The sequence below is a fragment of the Homalodisca vitripennis genome, chromosome 4 (assembly GCF_021130785.1).
Source record: "Homalodisca vitripennis isolate AUS2020 chromosome 4, UT_GWSS_2.1, whole genome shotgun sequence".
In the NCBI taxonomy this organism is placed as follows: Eukaryota; Metazoa; Arthropoda; class Insecta; order Hemiptera; family Cicadellidae; genus Homalodisca; species Homalodisca vitripennis.
The window spans coordinates 139,102,997-139,123,804 of NC_060210.1; the positions used below are offsets into that span (position 1 = coordinate 139,102,997).

Consider the following 20,808-nt stretch of genomic DNA (forward strand, 5'->3'; position numbering starts at 1 on the left):
GTTAGACCAATACAACAAGCGTAGGTGTATACATTGCTTATAGTTTTACTTCAAAAAACATCTAAATGTAGTTGTTTTATACTTGAATAAAGTGTATTAGAACATTTAATTGAAATCGAAATATATCTTGTTTTCTCTATTATAAAATTGGAACAAAAATTACATATTTCACTTGCATTAATACTATCGGTTATGTAGTGGAATACACTGATAACAGCCGGCACCACACACATTTATTATAACATGTAAAATACATCAGGATTATATTATATAATTCAATGTCAGTTTAAATAATAATTAAACTATTGTAAAAAGTAATTAACTGTTATATTTTTAAGTTTTTTGAAGTACAGTTATGAGCAAAATCTAATTCTTGTATACCTAAATACATCGATAATCCTTGCAGACTAATCGAAAATAATTTATTGCTTATATTTCAATTACAAAACGTTTATCTCGTAAATATTTGAGTATATTTTGTCACAAATCAAAAGTAAAAATCTTTAAAATAACTACAAAAATGTTATTTTAGCAAGTAAAATGTGTTACGTATTTGATAATCATGCAATATGAAATAAATATTAAGCTATTATATTCAATTAAAAACTGGCACTTCTTATAACTTTAGTTGAGAATATGTCGTGATAATAAACAAAGGGTTCTGCCATGATCACGTAAGACAATTAAGATGGATAGAATACAATCACGCACGACCTCCCTTAACCTTACTTCATTTCGTGCTTTTTAATGCAAGTAAGCAATATTTATTTTAACTTTAAAATTATTTAGTTTTCCTAAGCCATGCATTCATTCCCTTATATAAAATAATTATTGTAGTTTAAAATATTACTGTTTACTCTGAAACATTTTTTTTTTAATCAATCACTAGTATTTCCTATACCGCATTGTATTCATCGTAGATGATAAAAATATTTTTCAGCATTTATGAAAAGTATACCATGGATCTTTTTTTAGCAAATGTTTAAATCTTGGAAAACCATTGATTCACGCATGTCCAATACACACTTAAGTATAACTAATGTGTTACCGAACTTCAAAAGGGAGGATGTCATACAACCCGGACCTATGTTTATTTTTAATCTTTGCCCAAAAAGTTTTTCAAAACTACCAAAACTAGTTTTGATCGATATTTTTTTATCAAAGAGGACAACCACAGAGTGATTCTTACTACACTTTAAATCCTAGAGGTTAGACAGGTACCTGGAAATAACATTGGAAGTTTTAGAAATAGAAATAGAAATAACATAGAAAAAAATTTAAAATCCAGAAAAATACTATATCAAAACTGCAACTCTTATAATTTGGATGTCCTACAAAAAAGTACCAGGTACCATCACCTCCCAAATTTTGCTTGGAAATAGCATCACTATTGGTAAAAAATCAACTTCACTCTGGATCAACTTAATAGGTCCAATGGTAAGATCGGAATGTTCCACATCACTATGTACCCTAAACTTAGTTCCATTGTCTACAATGTGGTTCCAGGAAACGCCCTATGAAGAGGGTATGGGGCAACGAGAAGATAGATGTTTTATGTTTTAAAATTTAATTTTGTTCTTTGTTTTTGTTAGTTTAATTTGCTTCTACCTTTATTAAAAATTCTTAATAGTATAAAATAAATTTATTGAATACGTAAATGAAAATATAAGGAAAATATATCCTAAAGGAGTAAAATGAATTATGATATACTTTATTGCAATGTAATTAAAATTAATAACTTACTGTTTTAAAACTCTGTCTTAAATTTGACACAATAATATACACCTTACATGAAATAAAGTTTTACACACACACACACACACACACACACACACACACACACACACACACACACACACACACACACACACACACACACACACACACACACACACACACACACACACACACACACACACACACACACACACACACACACAGACACACACACACACACACACACACAACTTAATTTTGTATTAGATTAAATTCCTGACTAATAACATACACATTCTTGTAAATTTGATATGTTACTAGGTTAAGAAAAATGCCACATTTCTTTGAGAATAAAATTTTAAAAAATATTTAGATTCTAGCAAATTTTTTATGCAGGAAGTAATTTTCAAGAAATTTATCATAAATGTTGTAACAAACAGTTTTGAATTTTGTTGAATATAAACTTATTATTCTTTTAAAAATTGATCTTGATCCTTATATATTATTCCTTAATATATGTTGAAATTTAAAATTTTCTACGTTTAATAGTTGTTTAGAAAAAAAATACAATAAAGTTGTTTATAATATCATTACAGCTTTATAAATTAATTAAGTTTTCTTTTTTACCAACATTGACATTTTCCCAGCCAATTATTACACTTATTCTGGATGCGAGTAACGATTTTACTAGTGACTAGATAACGTTGACACCCCTATAAAAGTTTAAAATTGTTTAATTTGTACCAGACATATCATTTATAACTAACTGATAGCTTTTATGGGTATCCATTTAAATTTTATGCTGGCATAAATAATTAAGTGTGCAGTCTTTTCACAGCAAAGTATTAACACATATAAACCGTAATTATAAATTTTAGGTTCTAATGTTTTGAACTGTATTGCAACAAGTTGTTATTTACACATTAGACCTTTTATGATTACTGTGTGAATGATCATACTGATTCACTGGAATTTATTATATACAGTACTATGTAATTACGTTGTCTACACCTTAAATTTGGTAGAGAAATGTAACATATTTAAAGTGTTTTCTCAAATCAGTCAAATAAGTCACGATTAACATAATTAAATAGAAAGTTTTACAAAAGACACAGGATAAAATAATAACATTAAGCATTGTAATTTGTAGCAACGTTTTACTAGAAAAATATGATGTTGAAACAATCACTAGAAATATTTACCAGTCATAACAACAATAGAAGGTTAAACCTGTCCATGTCGACTTGAAGTCAATTTAATGTCACTTTACGGGCGTGATCATAAGTTAACACAGATTTATATCACTCGATGAGTTTTACTCAGTCACACTATCATTATAATATACGATTTTGTAAACAGTTTGTACGATGACTGGTGATGGTCTTGCAGACACGAATAGACATTTATTTGAGCGTCAATGTCTGACTCTTGGCACTGACTCTTGAGATTGGTGGTGTCACGTGGACTCCGTGTCACCTTCGTCAAGCACCGTGAGCCCGTCAGCACCCGTATGTTAGAAGCAGTAGGTCCGAGACTCTCCGCCTCCTGGGCCGGACGTGGACCTGGTGACGGCGGACACCGCCCGGGGCTCCACCACTGGAGACTGTCATCCGTAGTAATACTGAGTGTTTGAGCCACGACTCGCACTCACCTCTGGCTCCTCCTCACAAGTGAAAGTCAGCACCTGCAGTCCACGCATCGATGGAAAGGAAATAACATTAGTTCTCAGAGTTCAAAATACTAATAAGTACTTTAAATGTATGAAAGTTATATGATAAATTAATATCAATTTAGAATATTTTTAGGTTTTGCTTTACATTTCTTTTTTCTTACAAACTTTAAATAAGAAAAAAATATTTACTATCTTCTTATCAGTAAATTGCCTAATATGACTGACATTCAATCTTAGTCTGTTGGAGAAGGTAAACACTTATACATAGGCATACTTGTTTAAAGATTAAGTTAGATAGGGTGAAATATAAGTGAGAAAGATTTATAAGAATTATAAATGATTTATGAGAGAATAACCAAACGAACCTCCTGAATGATACATAGGAAATTTATTTGTAAACATTATATTTATATATAACTTATAAATATAACTTTAACTTGAATTCTAAATTTAAAAACTGAAACATCTAAAATTCAACCTGTACAGCTTCGTACGTATTGTTATAACCTAGGCGAAAGAAATGTATTTTTAAACACTTTTTTAACGTAATAATATATATTTGGATTCTAAACATTAAAAAGTGAAACATATAAATTTTACGTTATTAAAACCTTTTAAAAAAGTTTTTGTACCTCTATAAAAAATGCATTCTTGTTTATAATTAATGCTGTGCATTATAATGAAATTTTTTAAAGCTAATCAATGTAACATGTGAATAGTTTTAACCTTATTTCAAATTATATTTTGTCAAATATTTAAAATTATATTTTACTGTATTAAAATATAAAAAATTAAAATATTAAAAAAGAGTAAAAAGTACAAAATATACCATCTTTTAAAGTTTAAAAAAAAATTTCATCAGTAGTACTGAAATTAACATTTTATAATGAATTTATTATTGCGTGATGTGTAACACAAAAATATTTATCACAATTTAAAACCCTTTGCGTGCCACGGCGACGATACATCGTCGCCAAAAACCCTTGCGAAAAGTGCCACGGCGACGATGGATCGTCGCCGACTTACTGTGCGAAAAGTGCCAGGCGACGATCCGTCGTCGCCGTCTGTTATCGTAATTTTTAACGCTTTATTTTTCATGAATTCTTTTCACAACCAATATTGTTTTATTTGTTAACTATCCTGCAATAGATAAATAATAGTTCACATGGTACTTTATATTAGTGAAGTTAAAAAAATCACAGAATAATAGAAGCAACAACAGCTGGCGGTGATCAACCGGGCGCGTAACATCGTTGGCGCGTAAACAACTCGCTACGTATAGTATGCGTAATATCTAAAATAATACGTTCGGTCACATGGTTGTGTTTACATCGTTTTGAGGTTAGGATCTCTAAAATGATTTTGTTAAATTGGTATCTCCCGTGCGTGCGTGCTTGCGTGCGCGTGCGTGTGCGTGATTGCGTGCGCGCGCTTGTGTGTGTGTGTGTGTGTACATATTTTTTGGGAAAATATGAAGAACATATATTAGATATACTTTAGAACCAAAGGATAAATGTAAGTAATGCATTAATAATTTTTGTTTTAGTGTTGTGTTACCGGTACTGAAAAATGATTTTTTCATTATGTACATAATTTCAAGCATTGTTATGTAACTATAGTAATTATGTAAAAAAGTTAACCATTATTTTTTTTCACATTAACAATGTTATAAAGAATATTTAAAAAATTCTTCCCATGGTAAAATTGTTTCTTATTAATTTGTCAAAAAAAATAAAAACTAAAAAATAAAAATTGCTTTATACATTTTTTTGGTTTTGACATGCCAAAACTAATATTATTTTATGTTGTTTCATTTGTTTTGTAACATTTTATTGTAATACAATTTTCTACAAACATTTTAATACCTGTTTCATAAAAATAGTATGAAAAATAAAAAAAATATATTGTTTTTTTCCGGAAGCCCGGTAATACTTCTTATTATTCCCTGGCATTTTTCGCATATGACTTGCAATATAGTTGCTAGTGCATTTCTTTTGTACTAAATTTTTTGCCTTGTGGCATTCAAAGGGTAACTTTTTTTTACAAAATTGTTTCATTGGCTGTAATTTATACAGTTTTAACTAATTAATTATTGAAGAAAACTTAAACATGTCTCTTTTAGGTAATATAGGGGAATTACACTATAATACTTCTGTTTGTCATATTTTAATAAGTTGAGTTAATTTCAAGCTCGTTACACACTACTTTTTATATACTACTACATCGGAACCCATTACTCCATTAAGCTGGAAATTGTTTCTCAAAAGAAATATTTTATATAATAATAATAGCCACCACCAAATTTTATCTTATTTTAATATAAATTTTATAAAAAAGAAAGCTTGAATTAAAAAAATTGTTTGATAGTTAAACATTAAATTTATTAAAGGTTTAGATGGTACCTGTAACAATTATTGGAAAAACTAATTTGTAGTACAATTTCATTCATATGTATTACCAAATGTTTACAAAGTTATATAAGATTTTTCCATCAAACTTTTGTGTTACTTTTCTTCTAATATTAATCCCAAATATTGTATTTCTAACTTATTGAAGGAAAATATAACGTACCGTAGATTACATAAAAATATTATGACAAAATTTTTGTTGTAAACGGAAATCCTTTAGATTTAATCACTGAGAGGATTTAATAGAAACATATTTAAACAGTTTAATGGCCTCAGAGTCATCTGACTCCTTTCAGAGGCAGACTTTTAATTATAAAGTTTATCCGTTCCATGAAGAAGATAATATCTAAATCATTGAAGAAGCTCCAACAGACGTTTAACTACAAGCAGAGCGATTTATCTAGAAGAACCATTTCAAAGCATTTATCTTATTGATTGGCATAAAAAACTGTTCAAAGCTCAATTTTACCTATATTAAACTGAAACTTAATGCATCTTACTTTTATAAATAGATTTAAATATATCTACAAAAATATATACAACTATAATTACATACATTACATATAAATTGTATAATTTACAAATCAATGCTCAAATGCTCTTGTCCAACTGGTAAAAAATTATACCAAAAGAAGTAAAACTGAATAAAGCTACAGCTGGTGAATAGTATATCTTCAGTGTTTGTACATAATTTGTATAATTTACAAATTAATACAGATACATTAAATTTTGTATGATATTAGTAAAATGTTGGTTTCTATGTTGTTTACTAATAGTAGATAAATTAATTAATAATGATAAGTTACAGAGTTAAGTCATCACCAATCACTATAGAGAACGGTTTTAAAATGAAAGTCATGATCGATTTCCAACGAAAAGCCTAACATATGACAAATACTGTGCTGTTCGAGAGCTTAATCAACTTAATTGTTGGTTCCTCAATGAAGAAATTTCATCAAAAGTGCGTATCAGTTGGTGTTGTCCAAAGCACTAGGACAGTACAACTGTAAATTCATATTCAGTCATCTACTCGGTTTTAGAAAAGATAGTACATAATGGGTTCCACAACTGTTGACTAAAAATAAAAAAGGGTTGAGGTCACTAGAAGGCTTCTGGATCAATTTCAGCAAAGCGGGGGGGGAGTTCATAAAGCACATCTTTACATATGATGATACGTGGGTACATCACTTCACTCCCGAGTCAAAATGGAAATGAAGGTTGAGAAACTTTGAAGATGTTTGTGTAAAAACCTAAACTTATATCTCTGCTGAAAAGTCCCGGAAACTATGTTTTGGACGCTAGGGTATAAATATTACTGGTGAATTTTATACAGATTAACGTACAGTGATTGCGACTTATTAATGTCGGTCATTGCAGTTAGCGAAAGCCGCCTACCGAAACAAAAGGCTATACTTGCCCATTAAAGATGTAATTCTCTTTCATAAAAAAGCAAGAAGTTTTGTTAAGTTTTTAACAAGAGATAAACTGGAAGAAATTGGTTAAAAACACCTGGAACACCTTCTTTTTAGCCCTTAATATTTGCACTGTGCCTATATATTGTTCGGCCTAAGAAGAAATTACTAGGAGGAAAACGACTCGAAAATAAACAATTGACTTAGAACATGTCATTATACATTTTATGAATAAGGAATACTGAAACTTCCAAATCGTTAGAAAACGTTTGTAAATCACGCAGAACACTGTCAAAAAATTAAAACAATATTTAGTGTTATTAAAAAAAATAAAAAAGATATATTACAGTTTATATTTTAAATTACCTCTAGTATATGTTTAAATAGGCATTGAGATTTTATTTGTGGTTTACCAACCTCTTCGGCAGGGTAGAGATGGTGGGGGTGAGGTCCGGGGACGATTGTGACGGCGGTAGGGGTGATGTTGATAAGGTCCATGCCAGTGTCTATCTGACAGACATCCCCTGCCGTTCCACCGGCTCCAGGAAACACCTTGGGTTGACTGGGAGTGACACCGGCCACTTGGAGCTGTCGCCGCTGCCACAAGAGCCACAAGGTGGCTACTCCCAGCACGGAGATCAACAGGATGCTGAGCGCCAGGAGTGCATACAACACTTGCTCTTGTCCAACTGGTAAACAATGATACCACAAGAAGTAAAACTGAATAAAGATAAAGCTGGTGAATAGTATATCTTCAGTGTCATTAATGGAAGAAGCTGTGCCAACAAACTGATATCGTAAACCTATAAGTATTAAAGTTTTCCATTCAGAGTCTGAGAATAATCTTGATTTCTCGGGATGGGGTTATGGAATATGAGGCTTGTTTTAGTGTAAACCCTTTTTCGTAATGAACACAGAAGTATATTACCTCATTTTACATAATTGTAAATGTAATATACTGCTTATAATTAATTCATAACGTCGTAAAATTTTAAACTTGTTTACAAATTTAAAGATATGGTGAATTTAAATAGCTAGTATTTTATTAACAGTTTAAGTTAGGTAAGATGCCTACTAGTCGCTATAGGAGCTGTTAAACATTGTCACAAATACACTGCATCAAATTACTTTTTTCTTTTTGTTTTGTTGTTTGTATTCCTTATGTGACTACAGGCATTTGAGGTTGCCGTTTTGTAATCAGGTCCAAATAAAATCAGCTATAGATAAAATTGTGAAACCTATACACTACGCACACGAGTTATAACTTTGTGCAATGACATGTTATTTAATCACTTATGAGTTAAGAATATAACTGTTATCAAATATAATTTCAGAAAATTTTCTGTATTTTAATTTTATCTTCCTTAACAGATTTGAAATGTGTCACTGCCTGAAATTTGTCACTCGTACATACTGTAAAAGCTTAGCATGTTTATCCTTTTTTGCCTAAATCGCCTCCTGTAATTACTTTGCATCATGAATTCTCTTAAAGGGGTGTAAATTGTACTTAAAATATATTTTCCAACCCTGAAATTGAATGTAACACCCTAATTACATTCCTAGTGTCAAACAATTCGTTATAACACAAAGAAAAGGTGGCCCGGATCCAGGAGTCAGTCCCAAATACAAAATACAAAGCTTAATAAAGGCCCATTTAAAAAAGTAAAAACCGTCTTCAATTGAGTCTAGATGTGTTTAAGGTAATCTTGAATGGTTAGGTGTTCATTGATGGGTGCCATCACTGATGGCGATTGTGATAAGTACCGGCCAGAGCACTCTCTCCCAATCCTTTTCACCAGAACAGAAATTCGAAATCCCAAATGACGCAATCATCGAACACCTTTCTGTACATTTCCACTATTATCTCAGAAGTTAGTGACCTCAACTCGGTAGTCATTTTGTACAGCTTTTACTTCGGCATATTACGGCGTTTGATTATATCAGCCCAGGATAAAATAGGGCGACAATAAAGGCATTAGCATATTAATTACCTTCGAAGTGTTTCTAAACGCTCATGAGTAAGCACGGTAAATAATAATCAGGAGATAATTAAAATTCTTCAAAGTTTATTATTCTTGCATAAGGTCTGAAAAGTTAACTTGTAGTCTTAAATAAAATTATGCGACATGTAAATATTTTTTATGTTGTATTCGATTCAATATAAGCCTTACTACTGGGGCTGAACTGATATCATTAAATTAGATTACAGTTAATATTAGACTGTCTTGAAGTAGATTTATAAATAATGACATTTCAACTACATTTATAAATAATGACTTTTTTGAAAAGAGTCTATTTCTACAGTTGTTTTATGTCTGACAATAATCTCATCAATTTCCATTGAAAACATTTTGAATTTAATCATATTTGTATTAGATATCTAATTATTATGAATACTAAGAAACATTCACAAATAATGGCATATTAGTATTTAACTCAATCTTACATGTAATATTGAAGTAGATAAATCTGCAACTTAAATCGATGTGTGAAAACTGAAAAGTTTTGGAGCTTTGGTACAAAAATGTTAAGCATTTATGTCAATAATCGTGTTATATTTAATTTATGAGTACAATTAAAAAATCTTCCCAACATATTATTTAAATCCATTTGATATGTATTAATGTTTTGGGAGTACTATTGGTAAAAAGGTTTTTCTAGATATTGGCTCATTTATGTACTGAAAAGGATTAGTTTATTAAAAAGGAGTGAAAACTGTAAATAGGTTTGTTCTCATGAAGTATGACACTGAAAACGATAAATTAATAAAAAAATATACTCGTACATATATATATATATGAGTATATATTTTATTTTATTATTAGTATATATATACTATGGAAATCGGGAGAACTCTACCCACGTACTAATTTTACATAACATGCAACTCTTTCGTAACTTGGTAGTACCGAATTACATGACAAGTTAAATAGGTCTTAGTATGTAACACAGTACCACATGCGTTTGATGACAAATTATATTATTCATGAGTCACATTACAAAGTATATGTGCACATAACTTTCAAGACAATGCTCAACTGTAAACTTTAAGAGCATTCTTCCAACGCAGTCTTGACTTCCATGGGTAATGGCATAATAAACAGCCTGTTTCACACTATACATAAACTACCCTCTTTTTTGCGTTAGCTTGCAAATTTAATGTACGATATGTGTTAAAACACGGTCATATTGGACATGATAGCGCTGTTATCGTGAATTTCATAAAACAAAAAAACTGTACCATGATTTTTCTCCCGGTGGGCGTGAGGGCTGACAGGAGTGTGTGGCATCGCCGTTGTGTAGTTCTCTCGTCTTCCCGCCAGATTGGGCCACTCACTATACGACTCGCTCTCAACTACTACGTCTTCATAGTCGTACTCCGGGTCAGGCAACTCGTCCTCTGCTAGTCCCGAATCGTACTGTTCTAGTAGAACTTTTCGGGGTGCTGAAAAAAATAATATCATAAGACATATAATATCATAAGAGTAATAATTATTATTACACTATTATTGTCTGTGTGTACATATGAACATACATATTATATGTACATAGTCGTGTTGTCTACAAAATAAATTCAAGATATGTTTGGCAATTATTGTCCAATATATTAAAAAAGCATTCTGAAGGTTTTGGTGGTAAGCATAAATCAACTATAATTTACCTGTAACAGTAGATAAAGTTTCTATTCTAGTTAAGTGTACAGCAAGATCAACGTCAATCAAAACATTAATAAAGTATCGATTAATGCCCAACATTTTGACATAATATCATAGCGTACACAAACAATTTCTGTAACTAAATTAAAATCAAAACCATTTAATCCTGAAAACAAGGTTTTATCGTTTTAAATAGATACTTGCAAGGTGATATTAAAAAAAAGTATTACCGTTCAAGATAATTTCTTTTGCTGCACAAAATTAATAATAATTACTAGTAAGTAATTTAAAACAAATGTGAAAATATTATATTAAGGCTTAATTTCTTAGTGCACATTTACATCAATATAAAGTGTATTTAGCCTATGAGGATATAAATCGATCTGCAAAGTCATGTAAACTGATATAAATTTATAAATGTTTTATGGTTATGGCAAACTTATAATGAAGATTAAGTTTACGAAATCTGCATGGTATTCAGTGAATCGTTATTTATAAATGGTAGGACGTAATGGATGTATTGCGTAATATACCAATACAGAAAATAAGTTAGTTTATTATTGAATAGTGCGTTGATGCGATTAGAAGCTACATCTACTTAATTATTCAGTTTTAATTATTTTAGCAAAAGGAGAGAAGAAAAATATATTTCACCTTTTAACGATAAATGCGTGATATCGTAATTTCATAGTTCTGTTAATTCAAAGAGTAGCACATAGGAAGCATATTTTTTACTAGATAACACGTATCAAAAAATCAATATTAACGTTGAGACATTTTGTTCCCCATAGAGGATTAGACGTGTTTGGTGCTAGCATAAAATTTTAAGTCATTCGTGTCGTGAGTACAATAAACGGTTTCATGCATTCCAATGATCGTTTTTACACTGAATCCCTAATTTCTTAGATAAATGTTTATTGAATATGAGTATAATAGATATATTCTATAACAAGAAATCCATTTTAAAATCCTAGAAACTTGTATTATAACAGTTTTATATGTACATAATTTAACAGTCATTAGCTAAATTTTAGCTAATCAAAAAAGGTACATTCATAGCAGGTGTCTGTGTATTATGATGAAAACTCTTTCAATATCTACACCAAAAATTAATCTAAATTCAAATGTGCCCAATTACCACAAGTGTAGACAACCTTGAGATACATCCTGGACTGATGGCTGCAAGGTTTACCGAGGGTTGTGGTGTCTGCTGACAAGGAACAGCGCCGTCTTCCGTGGCATATCCTCATCACAGTTTCTGTGGCGTACATGGCCAAACAAGCTGCAACGACCAACAGACTCATTAAATTCTTTACAGATGCAATTCTTGGAAAAAGGCTATATTTTATTCTCAAAATTATCATCCATCGTTTATTATTTTGAAAACGGTTATTTTTTTAACATTGACACTTTTAAAAATATAGTCCTGCTCTTTATTATAAAATTCCTTAGAAAATTTTACCATTTGATCAATACCTTATAACAATAGTCATGGTATGGTCACAAATTTATTGCATTGCGTATAGAAAACATCTCCCGGAACAGCTTACTTCATAATAACATTAAATATGCAGCCTACTATGTTCAAAAGATAAAATTTTAATTGCCACATTTTATATTTTTAAATAACACATGATTAAATATTTTAAGAATTAAACAATAATACATTTATTAGTCAATGATACTACAACTATTAAACATAGAGCAAATAGAGTTATGATACAAAACAAACTATATTGATATTATAAAATATTACGCACTCTCTTCAGGTATGCCGGGCGGCTGAGGACAGCTGACACTTTCGTATTCAGTGCGGCCAAAGCTGGCGGAATAAATAGCTATCCTAGAGTTGGCCCCACAGCTTAAGTGGACTATCTCGTTTTCACACGCCATTTTGCTTCGAAACTCATCTGAAATATAAATTATGTGTTATATATATTCATATTAAAATATAATTATTTAATGTAACTTCTAATTATGCGAACAATTAACACCCATCAGTATTAAAATTGCACTCACATGGGCGACACTTGTAGGCGACCTCCACGAAGTTTCTTAGCCAGGGGCAAGGATCGGGACTGGGCGTGGCGTGGAACCTGCAGAGCCGTCTTTTATGACAGGCTTCAACTACCGATTGTAGCAGAGAATACTGCCCGACCCATAAAAATCAGTATTAGTTTCTTTGTTACAATAATTATAAATAGTTATATAAAGTATACTACTAAATATGAATATAAAATCTAATATTAAATATAATACTAAAAATAATAAAATATTGCAATATACTATTATTGCTAATTTTAAAAATAAGGCAGATTTTTTTGAATAAATGTGATATTCTCCTACTCTGAATGACAATGTTAGAGCGAGAGTGAGGATTATAATATAATTAAATTAAATATGCATCCTACTATGGTACAGTATTAATTGTGTGAAGTGGTTAAATTGGAAGTAAATTCATTTACCTTAAACCTTTTTATAACCTTTTACTAAGATCACTGTATATCGGCTCTTCCTAAATCATGTATATACCCGGTTCTTTCTTTATCTTGTTTCCTTACAGAATCTCAAATAATCGTAGTTTATTTACTACCAGCCAAATAGTATTACGTAACACGCGTTTTTAATCAAGAGATGCTTTGCTAACTTATGAGATTGTGGGATATGTCTTTACAAATAAGCTACATAAAATATTATCGCATATGTAGTATTTTTCACAATAAATTCACCAAAATTCGTATTAAATCGATAGTTTCCAAAATGAATTTAGGATTAATTAGAGTAATGTTACGTCATTTATATAATTAAAAAATATATCTTAGCAAGAGGTGTTTGGCTAAGATTGTCTCAGGAAAGAGCGAAACTCTGTTAGCCTATTGAGTCATAGCCTTCAATGACGATTAGACAAACTCCTTTGTTGGAGACGCACTATCATATACCTCATAATTGGCTATTTAGAATAATGAAGTTACATGCATATTTTAATTTCAACAGCTATATTATTTATATACATATTTTTCGAGATATGCGTTCCTATCTTTCCTCATTACATTAGGTTTCATTACAGTTTTCGAATAATAAAATTTACCGTGATCTGGGACAGGGATTAGAACGTAGCAGTGAGCATAAATGAAATATTTTGTACGAGTTTTAATATTTAATACCCACAATCTTTCTATTTATAAGTTTAAATTGTCATTCTCTATAGCCTTTGAAAGACAGCATGTAGATATTAATTGTATTGTTAACATGTATAATATTAATATTTATACAGGGTGATTCAAAACTAAACGGCAATCTCTCGGGAGCTTATTCTATAGCTAAAAACAAGTAAAAGAGAGTTCATATAACCATATGCCCGGAAACGCTTCGTTAGCGAGTTACGCCTAGCGAAAGATTTCGCCCCGGATTTCAGAACCCTTGGTGAAGTCAGGCCGTATAAAAATGGTAAAGGTAGTTACAAAGATACAAATACGATTGTTTTTTTATGTTTTTTATATCTGACAAATTTATTAAAATTCGTCCCAGAGGTGTAAATGCAATACTTTCAGAGATATCTTACGTAAAAACACAAGAATTGGTGCAAAGAAATAACACATTTTTGTGTTTAACGTAAGATTACTTCCATAAATGTTAAATAAAGGTCATTTTTTTCTCAAACAGATTTGTAGAACATTTAATTCTGAAAAGATTCATGTGAATTACTTAGGAAAAAATTAATAATAGGTATTGAAATTTAGCTTTATTTAAAAATAAAACAGACGCACAAAAATGCATATTCTTATCTGCATAAAATATTAACTAATATTTTGGTTGTGAGTAACAGCTGATCATTTATTCTAGACTGAACATTAACATAAAATGTATTTAACTTTTATTAAAACTGTAATAATCACCTATAATAGTTGCTCAAAGTGTCCTCCGTTGTTAGCAATGCACGTTTTCGCACGACGAATCCACTCTTTTCTAGCGCGTTTCATAACGTTTGGAGCATTCTTGATAGTTTCTGCCGCCTCTGTAATGCGATTACGTAACTCCTCTATGGTGTTAATCCGTTTTGAATAAACAATTGACTTCATCCAACCCCATAAGAAAAAGTCTGCTGGCGTGAGGTCAGGAGGAACGTGGTGGCCATTTTACTAGTCCATTTCGACCAATCCATTGTCTACCGTATGTATCATTTAAATAGTTTTTCACATCGTTAGAAAAATGTGGAGGTGCTCCGTCGTGCAAACCATGCATTTATTCTGTTTTGAACAGGAATATCTTCCAAGAGGGTAGGCAGGTTTGTTCTTAAAAAAATTTAAGTACGCTACTCCATTAAGTCGATTAGGGAGGAAAAATGGACCAATCAAATTATCACCAGAACACCAAGCCATACATTGACTGAAAATGTATGTTGAAAATGCCTCGTCGCAGTTTCATGTGGGTTGTCGTACGCCCAAGTATGGGTATTACGAAAATTTCCAATTCCATTTCTAGTAAAACAGGATTCATCAGTAACGAGAATACGCCGAAGAAAATACTGATGTCGTAAACAATTTCTTCTTAACCAGACGACAGAACATCTTCCGTTTATTAAGATCTTGCGGTAATAAGTCTTGAAACACGTGTTATATGGAATGGGTACAACTGTGCTTCATGAAGTGTCCGCCATACGCTTGACTGGCAAATATTTAACTGACGTGATAATCGTCTTGGTGCTTGTGGTTGGTGATAATTCTACAGCATTTATTATTGCTTGTTCATTATTATAGTTCCTTGCGCTACGTTGACGACCAGTATCTATTCGCTTCGGTTTAAAGCTACCAGTTTCTCTAAGTCGTCTCTCCACAGCTTCAAATGTTTTGCGATATCAGGTGTTCTTCGATGTGGAAAAGTATCACGATATTCCTGAACTGCAGCTAAAACCATTCTTGTTAACTTTGCCGTAAATCAGTATCATGTCCGTATACTCTTCAAACGAAATACATACCATTTACATTATCTGCCATTATTTAATAAGATAATTACATACACTTTTATAAAAATATTTAATAAAATATTTTAAAAATAAATATTTTAATAAAATATTTTATACACTTGTAAAATTAATACCTATTATTAATTTTTTTTTCCTAAGTAATTCACATGAATCTTTTCAGAATTAAATGTTCTACAAATCTGTTTAAGAAAAAAAATGACCTTTATTTAACATTTATGGAAGTAATCTTACGTTAAACACAAAAATGTGTTATTTCTTTGCACCAATTCTTGTGTTTTACGTAAGATATCTCTGAAAAGTATTGCATTTACAGCTCTGGGACGAAAATTTTAATAAATTTGTCAGATATAAAAACATAAAAAACAATCGTATTTGTATCTTTGTAACTACCTTTACCATTTTTATACGGCCTTGACTTCACCAAGGGTTCTGAAATCCGGGCGAAATATTTCGCTAGTCGTAACTCGCTAACGAAGCGTTCCGGCATATGGTTATATGAACTTTTTTTACTTGTTTTTAGCTATAGAATAAGCTCTCGAGAGATTGCCGTTTAGTTTTGAATCACCCTGTATATTGCTAGAATGTATATAATCCTGCACATGCTATACATAGAATGTAACAAACAGTACCTATGAATGAGGTTAAAAGATCCAAGGCCAGCTAAACTTCACTTAGTCAGTTTGTGAAATAATTTTATTCATGAATTTCGTTACTTTATGTCGGGTCGTTAGATAATGTGATAAATCGGTAAGGTTCTAACCTGAAGGCCACTAGGCCACGTGCAGGTGGTGTTCCACTCGTTACGACCCTCGGGGCAGGACGTACCGTTGCTCTTGCCGTACTGGGCGACTTGCACCACTATACTGGTGCGGGGCGGACACTGTAGCACCATCAGCTGGTCGTCACACGCCGCGCGCTGGAACGTCTTCAGCGAGTTTGACAACAGTGCTTGAAAAAAAATGTTAAATATCAGTTGTATTTTCTATATTAAAAAAAATTCCTTTGGGTATAATTAAGAATTGTATCTTTTTAATAATAAATTAAAGTAAAGATGTCTTAATTTACCAGGCGAAATTAGGGCTAAGAAACCGTCTATAACACTTACCTAATAATATCATTATTGCGTAAACAATATGCATATAGTAGTAATATTATAAAATTTTCTACTGGAGTACATATATTGGATGAATTTTTATAGTCAGTAATTACAATATCGGTTATTAGAAAGTTAGAATGTTTTATAGCGTTGAATGGTGCTAAAAACTACAATAATAGTAGCTCAATTCACTAATTATATTTTTTCCTGTTTCGATCATATGGTTATCAGGAACAATCAAGTCAATTAACGATTCTAGTCAAGACTCGAATTCAATTAATCTTTCCTACAATGGCTAAGTTATGCGTAGAAAACTCGGTTTCTCCACCGAGCTTACAGATCGTGGCTTAAACATCATATTGCACTCAGTTATGCACCTGATACGACATTGAGACTACCATTTCATATATTTATAGATGTATTTGATGCCGAAACGATGTAAAGATACTTTTTAAGCTTCTTAGTACAATAACTCTTTTTGAATAATATGGAGTCAAGCCTGAGACAGCGTCAGAAACCAGAAGCTGCAATAAAATGAAGGTTAGCTGGAGCTAAAGTCAGCAAACCCACCAAATTTAGTTATGTGCAAAGTTGTTTAACACTATATAACGTCAAAGATTTATATAACCTAAGGAATGCTATATAAAACTCAAGTTTTTTGCATGTAAAGTGGTTTCCTATTAGTTTTGAAATATTTAATATCAAAAACAGCACACAAATCATTTAAACTAACAGCATACATTTTCTCTAAATATGTATACTATTTAATCTAGACTTTTAATCCAGACTCTTGTCACCGAGTTTTTGATTTAGCTTAAACCAAATGGCTAAGGTTCCTATCATTTTGCGTGATGTTTGCTTATTAAGGAGTGAGATTAATCTAAGAAAAAGAACTCAATACATGTCTTTATCTTAAATCCAACGAATCGAAAAGTTGTTGGGTTGTAAATATATATATATATATATATATATATATATATATATATATATATATATATATATATATTATATGTAATTACATATATTTACATTTACGCGCGCGCGCGCGCGCGTGTGTGTGTGTGTGTGTTTGTGTGTGTGAATTACCGTTATTTACTTAGTGATATATTACAATTCTGTATAAACCTATATGGGTATCACTGCTGGTAAACGTGATTGTGGTTACGAGCAATAAGGAGGACAATATGTAATAAAAATGTATGTACATCTTGGTCACGTTTTTAACTAGGTAATGTGTTTCAACATTGTCAGTATACTAAAAGTAAAAATGTTGTAGATATTACAATTATGCCTACCATTTAGATCAACATAAACATTTTTTTCCAGAACTTCCCGTTGAGTTAAGTAGTCGAACTCAGGACATCCCCAAAAAAGCCTAATGCCAAATCGTTAGCTATAAATCGCTTCATTTTAAACTATCATGTGGAGAACAGAGAGACATAAATGAAATCTTTTCGAGTCGCATGAGTGATTGAGTTCGCTAACACTCGGCCAAACATGTATACTTATAAAAATAATCGTGAAACACAAATTAAAATAAGTTTGAAAAACCAAACACTTTTATGGTCATTTGTTATAGTACACACCTTATTTAAGCATAATAAATAGAACATTAAACATACGACCTTATGGAGTCATAAATGCCGCAATACAGACCATGGAATTAATAAAAGAGAATTAACGAGTAATTTTAGCAGACAATCGTAGGGACAAGGGACGGTGGAAATACAGTCCCTCCATTTCTCGGTAGCTGATTCAATTTCAGATGTTATTGTTTACTCACCTTAAACTAGCCGACAGCTCTCCCTCCGGCTCCAGATTACAATCGCGAGGTACGGTTCACTGGTTTGGAAATGATATTATCTGATTCAAGATATCACAAGGATATACTGTACACTTTCATTTCGGGTAATCTAGAGCAGGATCTACCTTATATTCTTAGAATTTCCTGTTAAAAATAAAGTTGGTACCTAAAACTAATTAAAAAGGATCTGGTATTACATGTGTCCACAGGAAATTTAAATATTGATTTATATTCTTATAACTTATATTTATATAAATGCTAGGTGCTTGTGTTCAAAGACATTATGATTAAAAAATTATAATTATATCGTAAGTTTACTTAATTGCACTTTGGGAACTGTGATTATATTTGTTATAAATGGGCTTTATGATGTAAATAAATTAAAAATATGCGTTTGTAATTTTATAATTATTTAAAGTTGTAAATTGCATTATGATAACCTCTTATTTAAAATTTAACGTTTTTGCACGGTTGAATATTTCAACACATTTCTTAATTTCTATTAATTTTTTACAGATGTAAAAACGTCATTAACTTTAAACTTTTTCGATTTAATCTGTTTAGTTAAAATATTAAATATTTCGTAAAGCCATTTTCATGTACATTGAAAGCACACATTCAACATTTTGGTGGGTGTAAATTATTATCAGCATTATTCACGAATATTAGTATGAATCCTGATTTATTTCTAAAGTCGGGTATACTTTCAGTAAAGAAAAATAATTTTAGTAAATAAGTGTTGTTCATATTATATTTTAAAATCTACTAAACATATTTTTCAACATTTTAGTGTATGAACATTTATTAGATGAATTTGTATTATGAAGTGTTTATGTGAAGATTTGGAATATAGTCAAGTGATAGGATCGTTTCGTTATAAATATTTTCTATCTGGATAAATTATGTTTGAACATCAAAGGCTCTTCATGTTTTAAGCCCTTTTGTTGGATTTACCGTGTAATACAACCGTTCTTCTCATCACAAAATTCTTTTAATCAAGCTTCTTTGAAATACCAAACAATGTTAATCAGTACCTGATACGTCTTTAAAAGGGGTAAAATTGGTAAAACCTGATATCCAGACATTTCAGTTCGTTTGATGATTTTAACGAAAACATAGAACACAATGAGATTTTTACTGGCCTCGATGAAGTTAATTATGCGCCTAATCTATACGTAGTTATTGAACCTTTTTTAAATATTTTGAAATGGTACATCGTTAGTAAACTTTATAAAATCGTTCAATTTTATTTTGAATTAAATATTTGTAATACATTACTCTAAGTAGTTTTATTGAAAAGTATAATAAACTTGTAAGTATGAGTTTTATGTATTTTTATTGGTAAAGTAAATGCTTATAACAAAATATATTTTATGCTATTTATAAAAGTTTTCTTGCAAAACTAATGAAGTTAAATAAAGACATAGAAAAGATCATTAAAAATAAGTTATATTACAGTTAAATTATTGCCATTAATAACCATAGATACAAATAATAATAATTAAAATTATATTTCATATTTTATATGCAATTACTTTTATTGGCACTTTGTCAATAGTGTACGTGGAAGTACCAACGTGACATTTTGGTCTGTTATATTTAGCAAAATAACATTTATCTTAAACTTACGAAACATGTGACTAATGTTGTTTATAATACCAAAAAATTCTGTAAACGATATTTGGTTTAAAAAAGTTTATATATAAATTTGAATATAAAATCTGTAGTTAAAAGAAGCCATAACATTAATTAAAATACATTTTTACGCTGATTAACCAAATGCCTCACTCCAGCTTTTTTAAAAGAAGTATCCGATGTTTACTATTTACGATTTATTTAAGTTCTTATAACATTAAATTATTTAAAATAATTTATACTTAACTTCTGTATTTGAACAAATTGCCATTTAAGAGCGTTGTTCTAACCTGGAAGTATTAATATATTTGATAAAAAATGTTTTCGCCATTAATACCATTGATATAGCGCGTAGTATGTTAATTTTTGTTTTTAATTTTATTAGATACCAATGTACATATTTACAATCAGATATAAAAAAAAAA

The 20,808-nt window shown here is 30.6% G+C and overlaps 1 protein-coding gene across 1 annotated transcript in view; it reads right to left on the minus strand.

The window, feature by feature from the left end:
• Positions 1–2,859: 2,859 nt before the first annotated feature.
• Positions 2,860–20,808, minus strand: part of LOC124360245 — a 202,835-nt gene continuing 184,886 nt past the window's right edge. Inside the window, exons 2-8 of the mRNA XM_046813686.1 lie at positions 16,609–16,796; positions 12,884–13,013; positions 12,625–12,774; positions 12,003–12,146; positions 10,450–10,653; positions 7,626–7,897; positions 2,860–3,400 (exon numbers count right to left, since the gene is read on the minus strand). Of these exons, the coding sequence (XP_046669642.1) occupies positions 3,323–3,400; positions 7,626–7,897; positions 10,450–10,653; positions 12,003–12,146; positions 12,625–12,774; positions 12,884–13,013; positions 16,609–16,740 (1,110 nt within the window). The 5' untranslated portion in view covers positions 16,741–16,796 and the 3' untranslated portion in view covers positions 2,860–3,322. The remainder of the gene's footprint in view (positions 3,401–7,625; positions 7,898–10,449; positions 10,654–12,002; positions 12,147–12,624; positions 12,775–12,883; positions 13,014–16,608; positions 16,797–20,808) is intronic.